Here is a 23,679-nt window from a genome sequence, read left to right as displayed (position 1 = left end):
CTGTTTCCAACCTTATTTCCAGCAATTCCTGTAAAAAGTTTTTTTTACTCTCCCATCTCAGAGCGAACACACTAAAGTTTCTTTGGGTGGAAACACTTGTTCTTAAGTAATAGCTTTCAAACAAGGAAGCTGAACATTTTAACAATTCTAATTATTCCCACACACTGGGGAGAAGGACTGGGGAGACATGTGTGACTTATTTATGCATCGTCTTCGCTACTTTGGATTCCGGATGACTCACAGACTAGGTAGACAATATAAAGGTTGACATTGACAAAAGATCTACAGGCAAAATTCCGACTGTGACAAAATGTCGTCATGGAAACGATCGGCTTGCATTTTTCAATTTTTTTTTTAAAAAGTGGGACTTTTTAAAACGTCACCATCTACGGGAACTCCTAATGGGAACTGTAAAGCGTGCCATGCAGAAAGGCAGCGTAGGCCCGAAGCAAGGGGTGTTCACTACACTAATTCTAGGTCCACGTGCTGAGGTGTTTGACACAAAATTGACACAACAATAACACGAAAAAAACATGAAAAGCTCATTTTGACACTGCCTTCTGACACTGTTGATTTTTTAATGTTGACCTTTTGACTGTCCACGATATTGTCAGTACCACGGGTTGTCTAGTGTGTACAGGGCTCTACTTTTTGAATAAATTGTGAATCATTTGATGCATGTCGGTGAGATGGGCGGGGCCTCACGACAGGTGGGCAGTGTGGGGCATTAGTGTGTCATCATGCCCCCCCCCCCTACTATTCACTGCCAGATTACCGGTATTGTAAAAAGGGCTATGATGCCACAAATTGCCTTCATGGACTGTCCTGTTTATAAGGGAGTGGGGGGGCTCCGGGAGACTTGCCTACCCTTCCTGGCAAAATTTTTGGGAGCCTATTGGCTGATCCCAGAGCATAGCCAAGTATGTTCTAGGGGGTGACAACAACATAGTAAGCATCTCTGCCACCCTCAGATGGTGTCAGCAAGTGTGGCCCACACCCCTTAGTTTCCCCATTATTTCAATGTAATGCCCCCTACACACTGGTCATTGTGGTCTATTTTTCTATTCGACTTTGTGTGTATATAAGCAAAATCAAATCAAATCTAAATCAAGCGGAAATCAAACGACCCAGGGGCATCGAAATCTAATAGAAAAATAGACTGCATGCAAGACTATATACAGTAGTACAGATCTGTACTATATAGTCCACATCGAATGCTTTTGCTTTGCCTTGCAATTTGATCCAGATTCAGTCCCCATTCAATCCCAATCGAATCGAGATTGAATAGCAAGGCATTCGCACTGTGTTTACACCCCTTAACATAGATCTAGTGGCAGCTAACATACCAGTTTGGTAAACATGGACTTTCATTATAAACATTTAGCACATTTTCCTAAATCCGACCATCTTTATTTATTTACAGTGCGCCACAGACTCTGTAGCGCCAGTAAATCTGGTCTAAACACACTTTGACGCTGATAATTAGAAGATGAGTGAAATGGTCCTTTAAGCACAAAATAACAAGCTTTGCTTTGAGTGAAATTTGTTGGCAGAATCAATCTAAAGGGATGACGTTCGGTAAAATAGTTCTGTGGAAACGCTCATTAGCTACATACAGTATTACGCTATGATTAAAGGAAGTTTTGAGACATGCTAATGAATACAATTATAATCGCCTTTCAAAGGAAGGACACATTTAAGACATAAAGGACCTTATTCTGGTCTACATGCCAAGCTGAGGATTTCGCAGCTTTGCGTGTTAATGAAACGCCGCCCGCATGAACGCCCACCACTTGCTTGCCGAGTTCTCCAACATGGCTTCAATTGGGTGCGTGTCAAAATCATTTGATGGATGGCACAATCAATTGATTTCTACAGCGCTTGCAGATGTAAGACACCTATCTGGTGTCTTACATTTGCGAGCGCCCTTTGTGGGAAGCGGGCAGGCAGCTGACATCCGCTGACATGGGCTTTCCCATGGGCGCAGGCCCTAAACATTGCTCCCCCGTGCAAACAAGTGGGGGAGCGATGTGATCAGAATAAGGCCCAAAGAGTGTTCTGAGCATCCATTGGCTGATTAGGTTTTGTGGCCTTCCAATTAGAACACTTTAAATACAAAAAGATCTACCATTGAATAACTTTATTGACAAACAAATTATTACAAACCCATACTCAGATAAACATGGTTATATACACTTTTTATTTTTTGCTTTTATATAGAAACCCTTAGCCAATCCTGCTCAAACTCAAACATTACCCCTTAGAAAAATAAGCGACATATGAGGTAATTGATACTTAAACAGATCCACACCTCAGATAAATGCTATCTGACTGTGGAGTTAATATGAAATATTCTAACTAGAGAAATTCATCGAATTAAATATAATTTGACATAAAGTGAGAGCAGCTTATGAAACTAATTTTTATCACATGGAAAGACGAAATGACCTTCGGGTGAACCTGGGCGTACGAGTACATTGGAATATTAAAAACACTCTCCTCCTGTCATCAGCAGAGGGGGAAAATAAAACAAAATAGTCTGAAATATAAAGGGGTGATTTTTGAAGGTTGAAGCTTTTCTGAAAGGGTTTCATTGTTGAACACATGGAATTTTTCCAGGAAAAACACACTTTTAAGTAGTCTCGTCTTACTTTGCCATGAAGAAAGCATTTTAAAAATAGTTTTATGAATGCGGCATTGGGAACAGTGTATTAGAAATATACAATGCAATTTTGTGGAGAAAGTCTGTGTAGCGCTGCTAAAATCCAATTTATTAAAAAAAGAGTTCCTTGGGAAGAGTGGGATGTAGGGATTGGTAGGGAGAGGGGGTGGGGGGTGGGGTTTCTGACCTTTCTATTTATTAATGTGGAAAAATATATCTAGGACCTAGAAGACATTATTGTTACAACTGTATATAGTTTGTTATTACTGGATCTGATACTTTTCGTTTGAAGACGGTTTATATGCCAATGTGATAAAATTACATTTTCAGCGGACTATTATACTGCTAAAATGTAGGATTTTTTTACCTAACCATTTGCTAATTAAAGTTTCAACTATAAGACTTACTGTGGGCCAGATGCACTAAGCTTCAATAGTGATAAAATGGAGAGTGATAATCAGCCAGCCAATCAGCTCCTACCTGCTATGTCACAGACTGGGTTTGAAATTTGTCAGGCAGGTGCTGATTGGTTGGTTGTTTATCACTCTCCATTTTATCAGTTTTGAAGCTTAGTACATCTGACCCAGAATATGATCAGGTCATGGTAGGGATGTAATTCTCTAGCTCTACTTTAGAGTGTTAGAGAGAGAGGGAGAGAGATGTATTAAACCTACTTGAGTGAAGAAATTGATAAACTGACAAGTGGTGAAGTTTTCCCTAGCAACCAGTCAGCTTTGAGTTAGCATTTATCTTGTGCATTCTTCTGTAAAAAGATAGCTGATTGGTTGCTTTCAGTAATTTGTCCGCTTCTTCAATTTTAAGGCTTGATACACCTATATTGAGTTCTGTTATGGTCATGTCTAGTGGTCAGGTTCGGAAGGTAATGTCCTATATCTGTATTGGGTGTAATATATGTATTATGCTCACATCCAGTGGTCAGGTCATGTTGGGGGGTTTAGTGCCCTGTGTATAGGGTGTAATATATGTATTATGCTCACATCCAGTGGTCAGGTCATGTTGGGGGGTTTAGTGCCCTGTGTATTGTGTAATAGATATATTATGGTCATGTCCAGGGGTCAGGTCGTGTTTGGGTGTAGTATCCTTTACCTGTATATTGCTTAATAGATATATTATGCTCACGTCCAGTGGTCAGGTCATGTTGGGGGTGTAGTGTCCTATGTCTGTATAGGGTGTAATAGATGTATTATGGCCAGTGGTCAGGTCATGTTGGGGGTGTAGTATACTACACCTATATAGTGTGTGTATTTTAGGTCCGTAAATGTTCTATGTCTATCTAGAGTGTAATAGAATTGTAATATAATCATGTCCATGCTCAGCTCCTGTTGGGAGATATAGGGGGGTATGCAACGTGCCGCCGCTATTTCCAACGTGGGAAATAGCGGCGGCTCCCTATTCAGTGCTGTCATTAACAACAGCATTGATGCGGGATAATGGCAGAACGTCCCGACTTCAGAAGCTGTCGGGCCCGTTCTGCCAATAACGGCTGTATATTGTCGTTATGCGGGCCGCAGATTGACAATCCACGGCCGTTTTCGTGCCCACGCCCGTCTGTCGTTATGCGGTCGATCTGACCGCAAACAGGCCAGGATCATAGCTGTCGGCGGGGATCGACAGCCGTGATCCAAGATTGCATACCCCCCATAGAGTAATTTTTCTATTACAGTATGTTCTCTATAAAATATTTTTGGTGGAAAGTTAAAATCTCTTGAAACTGGCCTTAGGTCAACACACCTAGAATGCAGCCTGAACAGCTCATATAACAATAGTTGTTCCTTGTGTTACCTGAGTCTTCAGTCCTGGATATTTTCCAAGTGCATGGCGGACATTGAACAAAGCAAGGTATATTTTTAGTTCTAGTAACACAGAAACCATCCTCGTTCCACCAAGCTTGGGTATTCTGCGTCCCACTTCTGCAAATGTGGCAGATGAGGATAAATGACTTCAACTGTTTTGAAAAACATATTCTTAGAATCTCCATTCCCATAAGCTTTCTTCCTAAATGTTCCACGTGCCCATTCCTCTTGTGCTCCGGGACAAGTAAAATCTCCTGTGTCAGCAAAATGTCTCTCATAGTCTCCATAACTTGCGTTCTTAAAATAACTGCCCTTCCATTTTTTATGTAGACCTTAACTTTGATGAGAATGAATGACATTATCCATGGTTCAAGTGACATGCTTTCTCTCAATGAGATATTATCAGTGCCAATATGTTATTGCCACGGAGTTGGATATTTTAGTCTTTGAGAAATATTTGTTATATCCCCTAGAGACCCATGGCATTTCTGGAACATAATAAGCAGTACAGCTAATGACAATGCCATGAATTGCATTAACCTACTTTTCAGAAAATACACAGCTTATTTTAGACATAAGTATAATGTAAACTCTCAGTAAAAATATTGACCCAGCTGGTTTGTGTTGTTCTCATTCTGAGGTTGAATAGTCAGGTACATTCATATAGGTTTAAGAAGATTTGTGAAGCAAAGGATTCAAAGGCTGCATTTCCTCGTCTTGTCAAAAAATAAGACCAATAAACCCATTCAATTCTCACTTGCCTCCACTCCTAAATTTTGGCTAGCTCTTCTGGACTACTGGAAGAGTAAATCAGACATCTGGAACACATACACCTAACCAGTGAAGAGAGCAGTCTGGTTGCTGAGGTGAAACACGTGTCCCTCTGCTGTACAATGTCATACATTGCAACATTTTATAGTGGGGATGGTACTGCGATGGTACTGCGATGACCTGTTTAATGGGTCCTCCAAATCAATGGTTCTCATCTTAAATCCTCAGGCACCTCCAACAGGTCATGTTTTCTAGATTATTTTAATCATGCACAGGTGATATTGAAAACATGACCTGTTGGGGCTTAAGGTAGAGGACCACTGGTTTAAAATTTTTTATATCTACAAATAGTAGATAGGATAGTTTTCAATTAAAGGGCCTTCATGAGTAAAAACAATATCCCCTTTGCAGTTAACCCTTTCAGTGCCAACATCTGTGAGAGATGTGCAAATTATCCAGCGTTGCTCAGATTTGTTATATAAATTCAAATACAAAATGTTCTGCCTAGTTCCTGCCATCATAAAATGCACATTTGTACATCCACACCGGCCATACTCTGCTATGATGGTGAACAGATCTGTTGTGCATAAAACAATCACATGCTAGACAAAGTGCCATATGCGACCCTTAGGGATTTATTTATTTAAAAAAAGAGTTCTATTGAAGAAGGGATGTTACTATGGCCAACCAGAATCAGAATATACTTTTGATGTATTTAGCATCTTCTAGAACAGTGGTTCTCAAACTCGGTCCTCAGGACCTCCCAGCAGTCCACATTTTCCAGGTCACACTGCAGGTGCACAGGTGCACTCATTATTCACTGACACATTTTAAAAGATCCACATGTGGGGCTAATTACTTCACTTGTGATTCTGCGTGGAGACCTGGAAACCGCAAACTGTTGGGGGGTCCTGAGGACCGAGGTTGAAAACCACTGTACTAGAAGACAATAGAGATAATCTGATTGGTTACCCATAGCAACATCCCATCTTCAATAGAACTCTCACTTTAGTAAATAAACCCCTTCATATCTATGTTGTTGCTGGTTCTTTTCTGTAGCTTTAAATAACGGAGGGCTGAGATAAGCTTGGAGGACTATCAACCCCAAGGTTGGGACAGGTTGTGTGCAAACTGACAGTTACATTGTATTTTCCATTTGGTGATTACTATGGTGACAGATTGATCAGTTATTAGTTCTGTGTATGAGGGGGTATGGGTCATAGGCTCAACTGCATTAAGGTCAACAGGCATTAGGCTAACACCTGAAATAGGTCAACCTTTCCATTTTCGACCTCAACCTTCCGGCCCTGTCAACCTTAGTCATATTGACCCAATTCAGGTGTCAACCTAACGCTATTGACCTTCAGAGGTCGCCATAAAGACTGTATCCCATATTCGGAACTTAAGGCGTGTCTTCGGGTTTATAGCGAGTTGTTAGCTTGTGATCTGCCTCTTTGCATATGTATAGAAGGTGCAATGACTCTAAAGAGAGCGAATGTATCTGGGCTTGAATATTCATGAATTAAACCATTTACTTTCACCTATATTTATTAAATAAACCAATGTCATCGGTTTTCAAAATACTCAATAGACGTTCTATTTCAAGAACTGCTTGGAAATCTTCCTGAAAATAGGATAACATTCAAGAGAACTGATGTTAATCCTGACATGACTCCAAATTTAGATACAAATGCATTACTTTGCATTATTATAGGCATTTATCTTGTAGCAGCCTCTTGTACAATGCAGCACGTTATGCCCTAAATTTTTCTATTACCCCCATATAATGTGTGGATTGCATTAACTCATCGGGTCTCTTTAATAAATGTTTTTCTTTAGAACAGCAGGTTTCCGCTAATCTTAATTAACTCATACTAATTCTTTGCCAACGGCAGCCGGATACATTTGCAGAGGCATAAGGAATTTCATTGCACGATTTTATTCTGGCATGAGACGCTACATTGGATTTCTGATGCCCCTCAATATCTTTTTTTCCCTGGTATGCTGCCAAATAGACTAAAAAATTTGACCATTTCTATAAGGGACAGAATATGGTGCCAACGAGCCAGCCTCCCAACGTCAATGGCCATGGAGAGCAACCAGTGGGGGTTGGGCTTGGAGGACGTGGACTAATTATGGAGATGGGGCTGGGTATTAAGACAGGGGTGTCTCTTCTCTGCCTCCAACTGACTGCTGTGTACTGTAGCATCTGCTTCGGCATTGGTCTCTCCTCAGCCCAGCACATGCTGCTCTGTGCTGGGCTGCAGAAGGACCAAGGGCCAGCCGCAAGTGGGCAGAAGTGAAGTATTACCAGTTGGGGCAGAACCAGACGGACACTCTCGACCTCCCAGGCTACCCTAAGCCTGAGCTTGCACATGCCCAGCCCTTGTGAGTGTTCAGATGGGCAGACTAGGGGCTTTGTAAATGTTGGCCAGCATAACTCAGCCATTGTGCCAACTTTCAGCTACTGGGGTTTGACATTATTGTATGTGTGGTTTGGACAGATGTGTACAATGGAAATTCTCCATTTTTTTGTGGAAAAAAATTAAGAGCTCCCAATTTGGCAAAAAAGCAACATAAAAGTGCTGCAAAATCACTGTCAAATCAAGTGCTGCAAAAAACTTCACTTTTGCATATCTGGTCCTATTACATTTTATGAGTTCATAGAGGGACGCGTAGTTCAAGAGCACATATAGTTCAGGCAGAGAGGGGACTCACTGTGCTGTGGGGTCCTAGTCATATCTACTTATTTTTTGACAGAATATTATTTTGGGATCTTGAATTGTGTGCAGGCAAAGATTGAGCTTAAGGGGACATTTTGCTAGGGGTCTAGTTATTTGTATTTTTTCCTCTTTGTATGAAACATTTTGTATTTTGAAATTCTTTGTCAAATATATGAAAGCATTTTACCAGTTAGCGTAGTCACTGAGAGGAACAGCGTTGGAAGGACTGTGAAAGGAATCCAGGAGACGCAATATGAAATCTATGGGCAAATGACACTTTGTGCAGCGAATCCTGTTTAGGATTCGCTGCACATTTGCAGGATTCCGGAGGGCTGCAGCATTCGATGCCAGCCCTCCCTGTCACACTATTCAATACTGCAGGGGCTCGCTGCCCCTGCTGGCGAATTAAACCCCCCGGGGAGCCGGGGGTTGGCAGCAGGCAGGGAGATGTTAGCCTCCCTGCCTGCCCCAGAATTTGTGGGGGAGAAGGAGGGCTCCCGGGGACACAGGCAGGCACAGGGAGAGCTGTCAGGGGACACGGGTAGGGAGCCGCTTCACTGGTCCCGCTCGTGCATATGTAATGAGCGGGACCAGTGTGAAGTGAATATTTAATGAGCGGCTCCCAGCCCACTGCTGGTGAATGTGTAAAAAAAATATATATTACAAATTAAATATATATTCATGAATAAAAATACCATGCCCCTCCTCAGAAAAAAAATCAGATTTTTTAACACCAAAGGAAAAAAAAAAAAACCTTTATTTTAAAAGATCGCTTTCCAGTTCACCTTAAAAAGATGTTGAATGCAAAACGGTGAATCGTGGTGAAAATCATGCTGAAAGCAGTTCTCCATCCTAGCATTGAATACACTCTCGGCGAATCCCAGTGAAAACCCCATTGGAATACACCAGCGAATTGCAGCGAGAATGAAACTGAGAACTGGCCTGCATTTACTGTTTACTTTCGGCGAACAGTGAACATTGAATAGGGTGAATCAGATTTTCAGTGAAAAATATTCACCGCAAGGAGTGAAAACAGCCCGATTCTCCGAAAAAAACGGTGAATCGGGAGCATTGAATACTGCCCTATGAATGAATGATATTTGCCATCATTTTCCAGTCCTCTACACATTTAAAAATAAAATAGGTGGATCTGTTCCAACTGACAGCGATGACTAGATGCTTGTTATGTTCCATTTATAGATTTTGTGTTTGCGTACGTGGGTTTCCTCTATGTTCTTGGAAAGTCGGCAACACTGTTTTTAGATTTTACTTATTGGAATATTTTATTTTGGTGTACAGACGCGTATGCAGTGCCAATTTCCACAACATTTCACTTTAGTGTTTCATTTGCTGGAGAGGCCAGTAATGTACTTTTTATGCAGTGGCCGGCAAGATATGTTCACTTTCTAAATAAGCCCGCCAAATATATGCAATGAGGCTGATGCTAAAGATGCAAAAATCACAAGGTTAGGCGCCAGTACTATATGTAAATCTCTCTAACATTTACATCCATCTGTGTAAACCTCTCAAACTCGATCCTCAGGACCCCACATAGTTCATGTTTTCCAGGTCCACTGTGTGGGGTCCTGAAGCCATCTGACAGCGACCTCCTTAGCAAAGTGAACGGTCCAGGCGGCTGATGACCTGAATTGCGTTATGTCCTTGTCCCAGGAATCACTGTGGTGGATATTGCAAGACTGTATAGCAGGGGCATGGACATGCTGGTGCAGTTGGGCCCTTATGCCCACTGTTCCACCCACTTGACTGCACCATGCCTCCTGTACCACTGACTTTGCTGCGTTGTACCCCAACATTGCTGCATCGCTTCTTTCTCCCATAGACCGCCATCTGAAAGCCAGTAATAATGGTATAAACCATATGTTTTCCTTCTTCTCTTCATTAGCTAATACATTTCAATAAAGCGTAAAAATAAAATGTGCTAAACATACAGACATGACAGTGAAATAAGTGCATACAGTATAAGCTTCAGAAATGATCCCGCAGTAGCCAATCAGATGCTGTTAGAACACATAATAGCCAATACAATCAGTCGCATTCTGCCTGCTGCACTCTAAATATTTTAGAGCGTGACTGTGATACCGTCTTATGTAGCAACAGCCTCATTCGCAATTGTTAAATGCTGTTTTGCATGTGATACTGTAGCTCTTTCTGACATGTCATTTTCACGTGTTACATATGATGATGTTACATATGATGTTTTACAGTTAAAATGTTTTTTTTTTTTTATATAAATTTGGAATTCTGTGATTTTTTCCCCCCAGTTGTTTCATTTGAAGTTAAGACTATATATGTTACTATATTCATTTTACCTGTTGTACTGCTGCACATGCTTACTAGAGATCTGTTTAAAAGAGTTAAATGCTGAGAGTTCTATCATTCAAATGCTGTTATTCATTCATTCTTCCTCCATGTGATCTGACATATTTCATCCACCAGTACGCAGCAAGTTAAATTCAGCAGTGTTTGCACATTGCACCCAACAGCCCCTACACTGTTCAGTGTATATTAGAGGCATCCCTATACATGGAAGTTAAAACTAATTTGTAGTTTAGGGTATTATTAGGACTTTTAAAGTGGTTTTATCCTTGGCTGCTCCATCTTTTAAATACAACTCCCGATTGACACTCACATTCCCCCTATACGTGGTCACCATGTCCTGGTTTTTCAGTCCTAGCAAAAGCTCTGTGCAGCCAAAGTACATACTAGGTTGTAAGTCATAGTTTAGGTTTGAAGGCATTAAACGTTCTGATCTGACATGAGTGCCTTGGAAAGTTTTAGAAATGTAGCATTTTCCAAGTGAGAGACTTATTACCATCTTGTTAATTGGCCATATATGAAAGTCCTGAATTCCACAAAGCCGAACACCGTACCGGTCTTACCATGCCCCCTGCTTGCTGAATACAGATCTTGAAACACAGGGCAGAATGTAGATGCGACGTCTCTAAAACAAAAGTCTATTGGCTGATACTTGAAAATCATCTAGTCCTTACCAAGTCCAAAATTTGATCAGTCTAATCTCATGTTTCATATAACATAATAATAATTTGTCATAGCAAACTACAAAATAAAATCTGAAAAACTCATGTGTGAAAAAGTACATTCCTCAATTCAGAAGTATGAAGAACCACATTTCGCATCTCTCTCTTGCTCTAGATTTCCTTTCAAGATTTTTGTCTTCTACTGTACATCGTATTTGGGTAACTAGGTCTCACATACATCCTTGCAATACTGCTTCAGTTCATGAATGTTTGAGACCACCCATTTATTAACAGATGTATTTAGGCCCTGCAACAGAATCTTTTTCTCAATGTGGTTGAGTTATTTTCTTTTATTTGGCAGTACCAAAACCTTAATTTTTCTCAGCCATTTAGCAGTAGATTTTCTGATGTATTTTGGATCATTGCCGTACTGCATAATCCAAATTCGGCTACAATGGATTGAAATATTACATGGAACTTCTCCACCCATGTGCTTGATGGGTGCTATGAGGTTCTAGTGGTGTCATTCTGTTTAGTTTTAACTCCGCTCTCTTTTTGCCTGTCTAGAAGACATTGATCCCGAGCCTTTGATTTCGTTCAGATCATCTTTACAAATCTAAATTCTGATTAATATATTTTTATTGGATAGCTGTGGGTTTCTTCTGTCTACCCTTCCAGGGCAGCCATACTTATTCGGTATTCCTCTGATGGTATTATTTTGAATATTTATTGTGCTGACAGAGGCATGTACAGTAGATCTCTGGATGTAAATTATTTATTCTTGCATTTTCTTAGACCATTATGTAATCTAATCTTTAGGTGAATATTGGGGCGCCCACTCCTGGGAATCTTGTGAAATGCCTTCAGCCATCCTTTCTTTCAATAGCGTGATGGTCATCAAAATTTTCCTACCTTATTTTCCTTTTTCGGATTAATAAACACCAACAATTGTCTTTTCTCTTTGGCGTGACATGGAACCAACCTGAATGTTTCAGACTGAACTTTAAATGTTCTAGATTTTATACCAAGGGGGAGCACCTCCTGATCAACATGATTAGCAGAACCTTTCTTAGATGACCATCTTTATGGATATGCAACCAGTAAGGGTGTACTTACTTTTTTCACACACGGCTTCTTTAAATTGCTCAATTTTACTAATTAAATAGCAACACATGAAATCCTTTTACGGGTTACTCATCAAATGAGATTAAATCGATCAAACTTTAGATTTTGGCGAGGGCTAGATGATTGTTCGTTATGTCATGTTCTATAGGCTCTGTGCCTGCAGGTGCTGTCTCCACCCCCTAATAAGTGGAACATCCTGGCTTATTTAAATAACAGTGAGATCTATTTAAAACCTTTCATTTGTACTGGGGTACAGAACTGCTCTTGTAGACCATAAACCATTATACTAGACCCAACCCTGAATTCGACAATGGATGGTCTGTATGTTTGCAATGGCCCCAAACACGGAGCTGCTCCTATACTGCTACCAGGGTCATAACATGTAGTCTTTATTTAATTTAATATAAGCTACTTCCCTTTTTTAATAGTTGCTAAAGAAATTTACTCTATGTTTTTTAGTGGTCAACACCTCTTGATTATACTTACAGTAGTTGACCTTTTTCTTGCAAGGTTAAGAAGTGCAGCAATTTTATTCATTTTGGTTTTGTATTTTCAGGAGTCCTCTGCCTTCCAGACAGTTTGAACCTCCATAGAGAGCAGCAAAGGCCCAATAAACCAGGTGATGTACAGATGTTTAGCCAATCAGAACTGAGGACAATAGAGCAGTCTCTGCTTGCCACACGTGTGGGAAGTATTGCAGAGCTCAGTAAGTACCCATCTGTAAATATTCTTTCTTCCTATTCCCTTCCCCCACCCCTGTCTTCTCCAGATACATATTCCGTGGGAGACAGCCATGGTAACAATAATACATGCAATTTATCTTAGTCGGGTGTAATTATGGCAATGCAGCAAAGATGAATGAACCTGTCACGGGTACACAAAATAGATTTTCATCTAACCTCAGAGGATAAATCTATAAATTGATATTGTTAAACTACCGAAGAAAAATAAATAAAAATATCTAAAAAAAAAAACATCAAAAAATCAGTTGGAATTGTATCAGATTATGATATTTACTGATGAGCTTTTTTTCAATCTTTAAATTGTTGGTAACTGCCATTGGCTTCACTTATTGGGGCTTTTTAATAGGTGCTATATTAATTACTTCTGTCCAATCAGCACCTGTCTTAGAGAGAGTGTGAGAGAGATACGACACTGTTTCAATTATAAACCTCCCCCTTTCTCTACTAGCAGTGGTATGTTCTATACATCTCTTGGTTGCATAGACTGCCTAAAGTTCTCATGGCATAGGGGGGAATAATAGTTAAACATAAATTATGAGTGGACAGATCCTTTTTAAATGACATAAGCAGTAGTTAAGTGTTTGTAATCAAGGAACTCGGTTTTTTAGTATATACTTAACTGCCGGACACAGTGTGCTGGCAATCAAAGGGAATGGTAGTAATTAGCTTGTTCCATTATACGTGGCAATAAAAATACATTGAGTTATGAGGCCCATACTTCAGCAAGCAGTCTGATCTCCTGATAGTGAGATACCCGATAGGTCCATATGGGTAACTGCAGTGGTAGTTAGTTGTCCCTGCTATCAATTAAAAAAGTTCAAAGAAGTTAGAAGTAAAAGTTTGATCAAAGCTGCAGTACAAAAGCATCTTACGCCTTGTTAGAACCACCCATCACCCATTTCTACTGTAACAGCAACCATGTGACATTATTACACTGATGCATTTTCATGATTCTACTGTAAAAGGATGTATTTTATAATATATGGCTTATGAATTCAATCAATGTGTGTGCTCATTTACATTTGCTTATGGGAGGAAACCATGATGACAAGGGGATCATCTCTACCATACAGTAGGTGCAGCTGCTGTCAGTACCATTGTGGGGGTAGGGTGCCTTCCCTCTCCTGTGTGTGTGTGTGTGTGTGATTGTTTCATCATTGGGGCCCTTATGTGGCTTATGGCACACAAATGTCTAGTTACACCCCTAGGAGATGCCTTGTCCCAATGGCTTATATAATAGGAATACTGCTTTTATAAACACCTTAAAATGCACCTGTTATCCTGCCATAAAGAGATGTATTAGACCACGGATGGGGAACCTTCGGCCCTCCAGCTGTTGTGGAACTACACATCCCAACATGATTTGTTACAGTTTTGCTATGTGGCCATGCTACAACTGTTGCAGGGCATGCTGGGAAGTGTCGTTCAACAACAGCAGGAGGGCCGAAGGTTCCCCATCCCTGTATTAGACATTGGAGAGAGCTAAAGTATCAACCAATTAGCTTGTAGCTGCCATGTTACAGGCTGTTTTGAAAAATGAAAGGAGCTGATTGGATGGTGCATTAATCTCTCTTGACAAGTAGGTTATATTTGTTTGTGGGAAATAATCTTCATTTACAGCAGTGATTTCCAACCACTGTGTCCCAACCCACATTTGTGTAGCAAAGAGTCTCTAATATACCCTCCTTCCATATAAATGCTCTGTTCCGTGGTTTTCCCTTCAGTTTATGATTGACATCACCTGTACTGAAACACAGGGGCGGATTTAGGGATGAGGGCGCCCCTAGGCACAACAATAATGTTTACTAAGTAGGACAGTTTATAGGGGCAATATCTGCATGTCCTATCCATTTACACTCTATTTAAGATGGAATATAGTACAATGGATATTTTGCAGTTATTGGTACATTTTGGGCTGACAGTACTATCACAGGCATCCAAGTGCCGCCCCCAAACATGTGCCGCCCCTAGGCACGTGTCTCACGTGCCTAATGGGAAATTCGGCTCTGCTGAAACACCTTTCTCATCAATGGACTAGTTCAACACAATCATACAGTGATACCACATTCTCAACTACAGTAACAATCATGGTCGAAAAAAATGGAACTCTATTGACCCCATTTAACATTGAGTGATAAGCCTTTGCACTAACATCTACCGCACCCCCTCCCGCTCCGCCGGCTACTGCATCGATAGTAATCGCATATGCTCTAACAGGGATAGCCAACTCCAGTCCTCGAGAGCTACTAACAGTTAACGTTTTCCAGGTCTCCTTACAGAATCATAAGTAAAGTAATTAGCTCCACATGTGGATCATTTATGTCAGTCGGTAAAGAGTGCACCTGTGTCCCAGCTAAGGGATCTAGAAAACGTGAACTGTTGGTGGCTGTTGAGGACTGGAGTTGGCTACCCCTGCTGTAACAGATGCGACCCGTATTGCAAAGGGCAGCTCTTGCGATAAGAGCTGCCCTTTGCGAAGCAGCCACCGGAGAGTGAGCGGGTGCCCTTTGGCTCCCCCCCCTCCTCCTCCTGCCCAGCTGCTGCAGGGCTCTCCTCCCTGAAGGGGAAGTACAGGCTAGGGAGGAGGAGGTCACTGGTCAGGACTAGGGAGTAGGAGGAGATCACTGGTCAGGGCTAGGGAGGAGGAGGAGGCTGCCCGGTCACAGAGGGGGGTGGGGTAGGGCGTAAGCAGCACATAGGCTTATATGGTGTATCGCCAGCTTTTGCCCCCCTGCAGCGGGGGTATTTACCATGTTTTTCTGATAGTGCATCCTGCCCTGTATCACTCTTTTCTAATAAAAAAAAAATAGATGCTTAAGATGCATCTCCTGGAATATATAATTTCCATGACAACTCAGGGATCTGCGTATGCTATACATCACGCTACGTTTCTGGTAAATACCGGCATTAATAACGCTGCTGTGTACCTTTAGTATCACAAAGGCCGACTCTTGTGATAACCGCTGTCCTTTGCGATTGGAGGACTTCTGTGTTTAGGACACCTGAGTCCTTCTGTGCATGTGCAGTAAGTGTGCTGCAGTGGGCACTGGGAGGGATCCAATTAGATCCCTCTTAGAAGGAAACATGCAAAGATACTCACAAACTTCTGAATCCAAGCCCTGGAATTTATCACATTCCTGGGCTTGGTACATATGGGAATTACCTTACATCCTGCTGTTAAACAGGTCTACCCTACTGGGGTGTTTATTTGATTTGCGGAACATTCACTAAAACCTGTTTTGTCCTTTTTTTCTCCGCAATGCACGATAGGTCATTCGGCTTAAAGAGATAAGGGGGGATTCTGGTTGGTTTGCAAAAGCAAACTCCTTGTTTAATGGACAAAACCATGTGCACTGCAGGTGGGGCAGAGGTAACATGTGTAAGAGAGTTACATTTGGGTTCTAAACTGAAATGTAAATTGCAGTGTAAGAATAAAGCAGCCAGTACAAGAAATTAACCTGTTGCAGAGCTGAATGGCAGTCATACCCCTTTCACACCGCACAAATAACCCAGGTCTGACCTGGGTTGTTGCCAGGTCGTCCCGTTCACTGGCTGGTCCAGCAACCCGGTAATCCGACCCCAGTTTAAAAGATGACACCGGAGACTGGGTCACTGTGGGAGCTTCACCTCGCAAATGCCAGGTCGCTCCCGGGACAGACCCGTGTTTAAATCCCAGGTGCCACCTTGCATTTGCGATGTGAAAGGGGTATGTGTGGTAATTCATGTGGATGCCCATGAATCTCTGGGGATTCCCATGGGTGCGACGCGGCCCTCCGCCCCATGTCCCCCACCTGCACTGCTCCGTGCGAACGGGATGGTGACTATGCAAGTCGTCGAGTCCGTTTGCCTAAAGAGCATGCACATAAATCATTATGCGCTTAAAAAAATAATAATCGCTCCCCTGTGTGAGCGCATGGGGGAACGAATGAAGCAGAATGACCCCCATTGTTTAATCACAGTTCATGGCCTTCGTCTGCCGGATTGTGTCATCTGATATTGTGCACATCATATGGTCCTAACCCCATGGACACACCCATGGAGTTTATTGCGGGATGCACTGATATATCACACCGATGTTCTATGTATTGTGGCGCGATATATCGGTACATCGTGTCTGGGGCGTGCTATTATTGAATGTACCAAGTTTTAGCAACGGATTGGTCCTTTCGCTTGCTCTACTTTAGCTCTCTCCCAAGCTTTGCTATATCTCCCCTATTGTAGTGTACGCTCTGTACTGTCCAAAGACCAGCATGTGATTCAGCAGGCCAGGACAACGGATTACTCAGTGGAAAATTGGAAAAATAGAGCCCCTCTGTTGCCTTCAATAACGTGATCTGTCCGATGGGTCAGCCTTGAAATCCGGTGTGTAATCATATGCAGGCACAAATCAGGTGATTTATCATCCGCTACGTGCAGTTTCCCTCTCGTCAGGCCTCATCCGCGCATTACATTTCCTCGCTTGTCTCACTACCCCACGCTGACCTCAGAACATGCAGACCCTCGGAGAAATCCCTATTACAATTTCTTAGCAACCAGATAGAAAAAAAACAGAACACATGATTTCCACTGGGATCACAGCGAACAGTATTCATTTCATGGTTACATGTTGGCTATTCAGATACACACACATATTGGGATTTGTAGCCTCTACACCCAACTGTGGGGGTTATTCAGACCTGCCAAACACACGGCCCCTCGCCGACTGAATTCCCGCTGCACGGTGCGAGCTGATGTGTACGCTTACACATCCGCTGGCCTGCCACCGCACAGAGGGAAAACCATTCCATGGTCGGGGCTTGCTTTTTTCCTGCACAGGGCAGGCATGAGCACGCCTGCATTCTCAGGGATACGCCCAGCATTTCTATGGGCACGCCCACCATTTTTGTGGGCACGCCCATGAAATGCTGGGCGGACCCCAGCGACCGCCTCCTGCCTGCCAATCATCCTGTCAACACCCTTGTGAGTATAAAACTCACCAAAGGCGTTCAATCTGGGGGTTTGCGCATATACATGAATTTATTATTTATTTATTTATTTATTTATTAACAGTTTCTTATATAGCGCAGCATATTCCGTTGTGCTGTACAATAGGAGACAGTGATACAACAAAACAGGGTATTTACAGACAGTCAAAATGTAGGAGGACCCTGCTCGCAAGCTTACAAACTATAGGAATGAATCGAAATCGGACCCTGTGTGTGTGTGCGTGCATGCATACATATGTGTTTTAAAATAACATTTACTGCAATAAGGATAAGTAAGTATTCACATATAGTATACGGCCTTGCTTTTTCATACTGTATACTAGGGATGCCAATTCTGGAATTGAAAAATGCTCAATCCTGGGATTCCTGGGATTGGCATCCCTAGTTAGCAGGTGTCCCCTACCCCCGGCACCCACACTGGCCGACCTGCACATTTACTTACAGGGGCGGGAGCGGGGCAAATAGTAGTGGGTGCGGGGGTGCACGGTGCCTCTGGGAGCTTGGCACTGGCAGCAACAGGAGAAGGGGCGGGCGGTGCCACCAGACAGCAGCAGCAAAAGAGGGGGCGGGCACCGGATGGCAGTAGCATCGGAGTGGGCGATGTGGCCTCTGCAGTGTGACCTCTTACTTTCGCGGTGCAGCGTCTGGGCATGTGCAGTCTAATACGGAAATCCAATACTCCTATCCGGGATTAAAATCCAGGACTTTTTGTGACCAAATCCCAGGATCCCACCGATCACGAGATTGGCCACCGTACTGTATACTAATATCACATGTAAGTGGTTGGCATTAGCTGTGCTTTATGATTCATCTAGTGTGGTACCAGTGTTGTCCATCAGAGGCTCCTATTAAGGTTAATCAACAATGGGTTATATAAAAGGCATTGTAGTTTGTCGGAGATTCTAGGGCAGGATAGATAATGCACTTACATTTACATTTGTATGTGCTTGAGGTCAAGGCTGGCATAACCCATAAAAACGATGCTCTAATTGGTCATTGAAATGAAGTAGAGCTTGTGGCATTGCTATACGCATTAAAAAACTTACAGTGATTGGCTATGTCACAACCAGCGCGGTAATGGTATCCAGACCGTCCCGACTATCTTTAGCTATCTAACTTGGAGGCATCAACTAAGGGTGGTCGTTCATAACATGGTTGATCTACAACCTGGGGGGGACCCTTTATTGGGGGGTCCCCACTCCTCCAGGTACCCCATCCAAGGCACTTGTAGTTTTCCTGTATAAAGCAATGTAAGGTATGACAGATTTAACCCTATCAGGCCGGCGTCCACTGGCCACGGCCACCGGTGACAGCCCCGGGCTTCAGCCCTGAACGGGTGAAGCCTGGGGGGGGCCCTTTATTGGGGGGGTCAACACTCCTCCAGGTACCCCGTCAAAGGCTGACCAGCCACGGTGCTCATGTTTCGGCCGAGGGACCTTATGTAAAAAGTGTCCCGCGGCTGTGGCATGACACCGCAGGCTGTTGGAGCCCGGTGCTGGTTTCAAAATACGAGGGACCCCCAGATTTTTTTGTCCACCGTATTTTTGGAACCAGGTCCGGCTCAATGAGTCCGGGGCTGGTTATGCTCAGGAGGGAGGACCCCACGCCTTTTTTTTTCCAAAAAAAAAAAAAAAACACTTTTTACCACAGGACCATGCACAGATCTCAATGATCTGTGCAGGGTTCTGGCCAATTGGCATATCAGAACCTGGTCTGATTTTTTGGCAAATTTAAGACACATTTCCCAAATTCGCATCTCATTAATTATGCGAATTGTACACTTTTCAATAAGAAAACATCTGGATGCGAGTTCCGGCGCGAGTAAAAATCGCACTTTTAGAAAGTGCGATTTCGTTTTTCGCAATGCGAATTCGGGATTTTGGCCGGTTTTTTTGCGAAAATATCACGTCACATTTTCGCATCTCATTAAATGTCACCCATAGTGTCCCATGAGCCGGAGCAGGGGACAGCAGCGAGGGGGTGTACAGCAGAGGCTGCTCGTGGGTGCTGTCCTCTATTAAAATGCCCCTGCTCCATTCTGCTATTGTTAATGCATGTGACATGAGGCACCTGCCCATTATAAGATGTTTCCTGGAAATGACATGCACATATAGCCACGCATGTAGCCGTCCTTCCTTTTAGGTTTAGCAGCACTTTAAATAAAGAGTCCAGAGACACTAGATAATAATATTGAGCCTAGATCTGAATCCCGACTATGTAACTAGACTTTCAAAATGTATTTCAATAGAACCGAGAGATTTGAGGGATCTGAAAATCCCCTCTGCCTGCACACTGGTGTGATCCCTGCTTTCATGTGGCCTCTTTTTTCCTGCTGTAAGAATGAGAACTGCCGCTTCCAGCATCACAAAGTGGCTCTCTGATTGACCATGATCAGAATTCTGCAGCAGCATCGCAGCTCAAAATAACCTGTGTCTGACAGGGCCTGTCAAGGTATTGACTGCGGTATCATGCACATTAAATTGAGAACATTCCACTGCACATCTATCATCACCACACGTCAAGAGCAGAATGGAATAGAATGAAATAAATGAAGTATCTATTCTAGATGCAATGTCTATTAAACTTCCACTTAAAGTATGAAAATAACATGAGGCTAATTTTCTTTATAGCTTTTTACAAGTGTCATATATATATATATATATATATATATATATATATATATATATATATATATATATACACACACACATGCAACTATCCTAATGGGACATTTTATATATATATATATATATATATATATATATATATATATATATATATATGAAGCAGAGACGGGCGGCACTCAGGTGATAGTGAAAAAAAACCAAAGTGGGTTTATTGGTGCATACAGGCAACGTTTTGGGGCTGCGCCCCGTTCTCAAGCCAAAAAACAACAAGACCCTTGGCTTGAGGAAGGTGCGCAGCCCCGAAACGTTGCCTGTATGCACATTTGAACATTCACATCAGTCCCTGACTCTACCCCCCCAACCCCCCCCCTGTGTGTGACCTCTACAACAGGCTGGATATGTCTGTTTCCTCCGCAGCCGCCGAGTGGGTGAGTAACAGGCATTGAGGGTAGCGGGATACTCTGAGCCTGCGATGACTGGTGCCTAGTGGGGAACTCATTAGATAGTGAGCAGCTTATGAGTGGTTTTGGACATATTCGCACAGCTGCGATTAGATTTGCAGCCATTCACATCTATACGCACAGTGAGCAAAAAGATTTGCAAGTCAGGATTTCCGTACAGTCAAAATGTAATGGCAGCAGCAGCCCAACAGGAGTTTTAGCCGCAATCAGTTGTGAAGAAGACCAGTTGCTTCTGGTTGAAATTACTGTTAGGCTGCTGCATTAGAATTCTTTCAGCTGTGCAATTCTTTAAAAACATGAATTGGGACCCAATGTGTCATCCTATTTGGCACATACAGTAAACACACTTATCCGCTTTTAACTTAGTCTCCAAAAAGCATCTTTAACACTTTTTTTTCTAATGTCACCCCCTGCATTCCCCGCTACCCTCAATGCCTGTTACTCACCCATTTTGAGCTCTGGAAAGGATTTTAAAGTCCCCCAAAAAATGAGCTCAGGAAAAGATTTAAAGTCCCCCCAGAAATATGTAATTTGACATTTAGGAGGATATTCAATGTGTGACAGTCGGAAATATCAGCACAATTCCACAAAAGCTATTCACTCTCCGACTGTTGGACACAGTTTAACTGTCAGAAAACACGTGGAACGGTGAAATACTCGCCGGTCCACATGCATTTTTTTTAAATCATTTGCACAATGGACAATATAGCGTCCGTTTTCAACAATACAAATTTGACTTTTTACAAAGTCGAATCTGCAGGTCAAAAAGACGGCCAAGATTGAGTAGGCGAGTGTCGATATTTCCGACTGTCGGAAATATCGTCGCACGTTGATTTGCTCCCTTAGATGCCATTCTCGGTAGTGTTATCGCAATCTAAAGCAGGGTGGTTAACCATTTGCCTGGCAGACCACAAGAGAACAGACAGATGGGCTTCAGTTGACATGATATCATCTCATTTGACCACAGTCTCTTCCGATCTTGCCAGGTTGAGCAGGCAAATATAATTCACCCTTCGGCAAATGCATCACTTTGAATTTTCCTGCCTTCAGCTTGCTGTAGCATCTCCTCCCTTCCCTTGTTATGCACTGGACTTGTAGGTGTACATAAGCTAAACCAAGGTCATACTTGTCTGCTTCAGTAAGTTCATCTTACGGAGATTAATGGAGTTCCGATTGGGCAAAGTGCTATAAATCATGTTATCAAGGCCCATCCCATTGATGTCTTTACATGTGAAACCTGGGTTTTTATGTTATTGTGTCATCAGGAATACACCTGTGGGAGACACGGCTGTGCACTTAAATTTGCAATTGCAAAATTCAATGCAGGCCATAATAAGATTGTAAGGACTCTGGGAGGCACCACCAAACCTGACCCCTGACTCTGTTGCCTCTCCTTGCGGTTGACGGACAGGTGTGGTTCTAGTCTTCACCTTTAACAACCGTGTTAGAAGGAGCTGGTTATGTCGCCAGGCCTTATGTGAAACAACGTGTCCGCCAAGGTGAGGAGAGTGCAAGAGGAAAGCTGACTAGAGAGACACACAGGATGGGGTACCCCCAGAGTCTCCAGGGGAGCAACAATGCTCAAAAGGTGATACACTTATACAAACGACTAGGTGTAACAATACAAAAGATGTTACTGTAATAAATAGGATAATAATAGCTGAGATGCAACAATGCACAAGGTGACTCCAGAAAGATAAATATAAAAGACAAGTATCCCCTGACATATCTGAGATGAGGATTGACAAGCCCAGGGGTTCTGTAGCAGACAGACAGACTGACGGGCTGACAGACAGGCAAGCAGGACCGCGGCACTGAAACCAGGAACACGCTAGCTGAGGCTCTGGAAGCACACAGGACGCTGGATACAAGGGCTGAGACCGGGAACACTCTGGAGCAGGAGCCAAGACAACCAGACTAGCACTGAGGACTGATGCCGCCCATACACGTCCTGATGCGAGCGTGCATTCTGTGCTTAACTAGCACGCATCGCATTGCATGCCTTGTGCATGCGTTGCGATGAAAACTAAGTACAAAAAGTATGTGCAGCACATACTTTTTGTACTGTGCGATGAGGTGCCCCGGGAGCGCGCACCTCAAAGCACGCATCGTACAGCCCGCATCGGAATGTGTATGGCCAACTTCAGAACTATAACTGGCAGGGTAGTGCTGGCCAGAAAGCCTTATGAAGGGCTCAGGTGATTAACACAGCTGTGACAGATCCAGCCCAACTTCCAGCAGGGATAACAAGGTTATACCTCTCAGACTTGTGAATAAATTAGATCGCAGGAGACTGGGCTACAATGGCACAGACCCACCACTGGAGGCCACCAGAGAGTCAAATACCAACACAGACAAACAGAACACATAATAGACAAGACAGAAATGGACTAACAAAGATAAATGGATTAGCGTTTTTGCCGTTTCTTGTGTAAGATATGGTCATATTTTCGAATATGTTTTTTTTTTTTTTTTTTTGATGCTTGGAACATGATTTTGAGACCGATTGAATATGGGGGGGGAAAGGACAGTTCAGAGTCAAGGATGACACCTAGGCAGTGAGTTTGTCAAGTAGGATTGATTATAAAGTTCTCAACAGTGATAAAGATGTTAGGTTGGTAAATACTATTGGTCAGTGAAAATATACCATAACATATGATACAGTATTTATCAGACTTTTATCTAACGTCCTAAAACATCCTAAAAGCCAATGGGCCAGATGCACTTAGCTTCAAAATTGATAAAACGGAGAGTGATAAACAGTCAGCC

The 23,679-nt window shown here is 42.6% G+C and overlaps 1 protein-coding gene across 2 annotated transcripts in view; it reads left to right on the top strand.

Annotated features, from left to right (window-relative positions):
* ABTB3 (ankyrin repeat and BTB domain containing 3) overlaps positions 1 to 23,679 on the top strand; it is a 215,700-nt gene that overhangs the window by 106,841 nt on the left and 85,180 nt on the right. Inside the window, exon 2 of one of the 2 annotated variants that reach the window (XM_083181647.1) lies at positions 12,651 to 12,800. The exons of the other annotated variant lie outside the window; for it this stretch is intronic. Coding sequence (XP_083037773.1) covers positions 12,651 to 12,800 — 150 coding nt within the window. The remainder of the gene's footprint in view (positions 1 to 12,650; positions 12,801 to 23,679) is intronic. 2 annotated transcript variants of the gene reach the window in all.

This window comes from Crinia signifera, chromosome 4 (assembly GCF_055691185.1).
Source record: "Crinia signifera chromosome 4, ASM5569118v1, whole genome shotgun sequence".
Taxonomy (NCBI): domain Eukaryota; kingdom Metazoa; phylum Chordata; class Amphibia; order Anura; family Myobatrachidae; genus Crinia; species Crinia signifera.
Note: the sequence above shows the minus strand (reverse complement) of the source record. Positions and strands in the feature narration are given on the sequence as shown.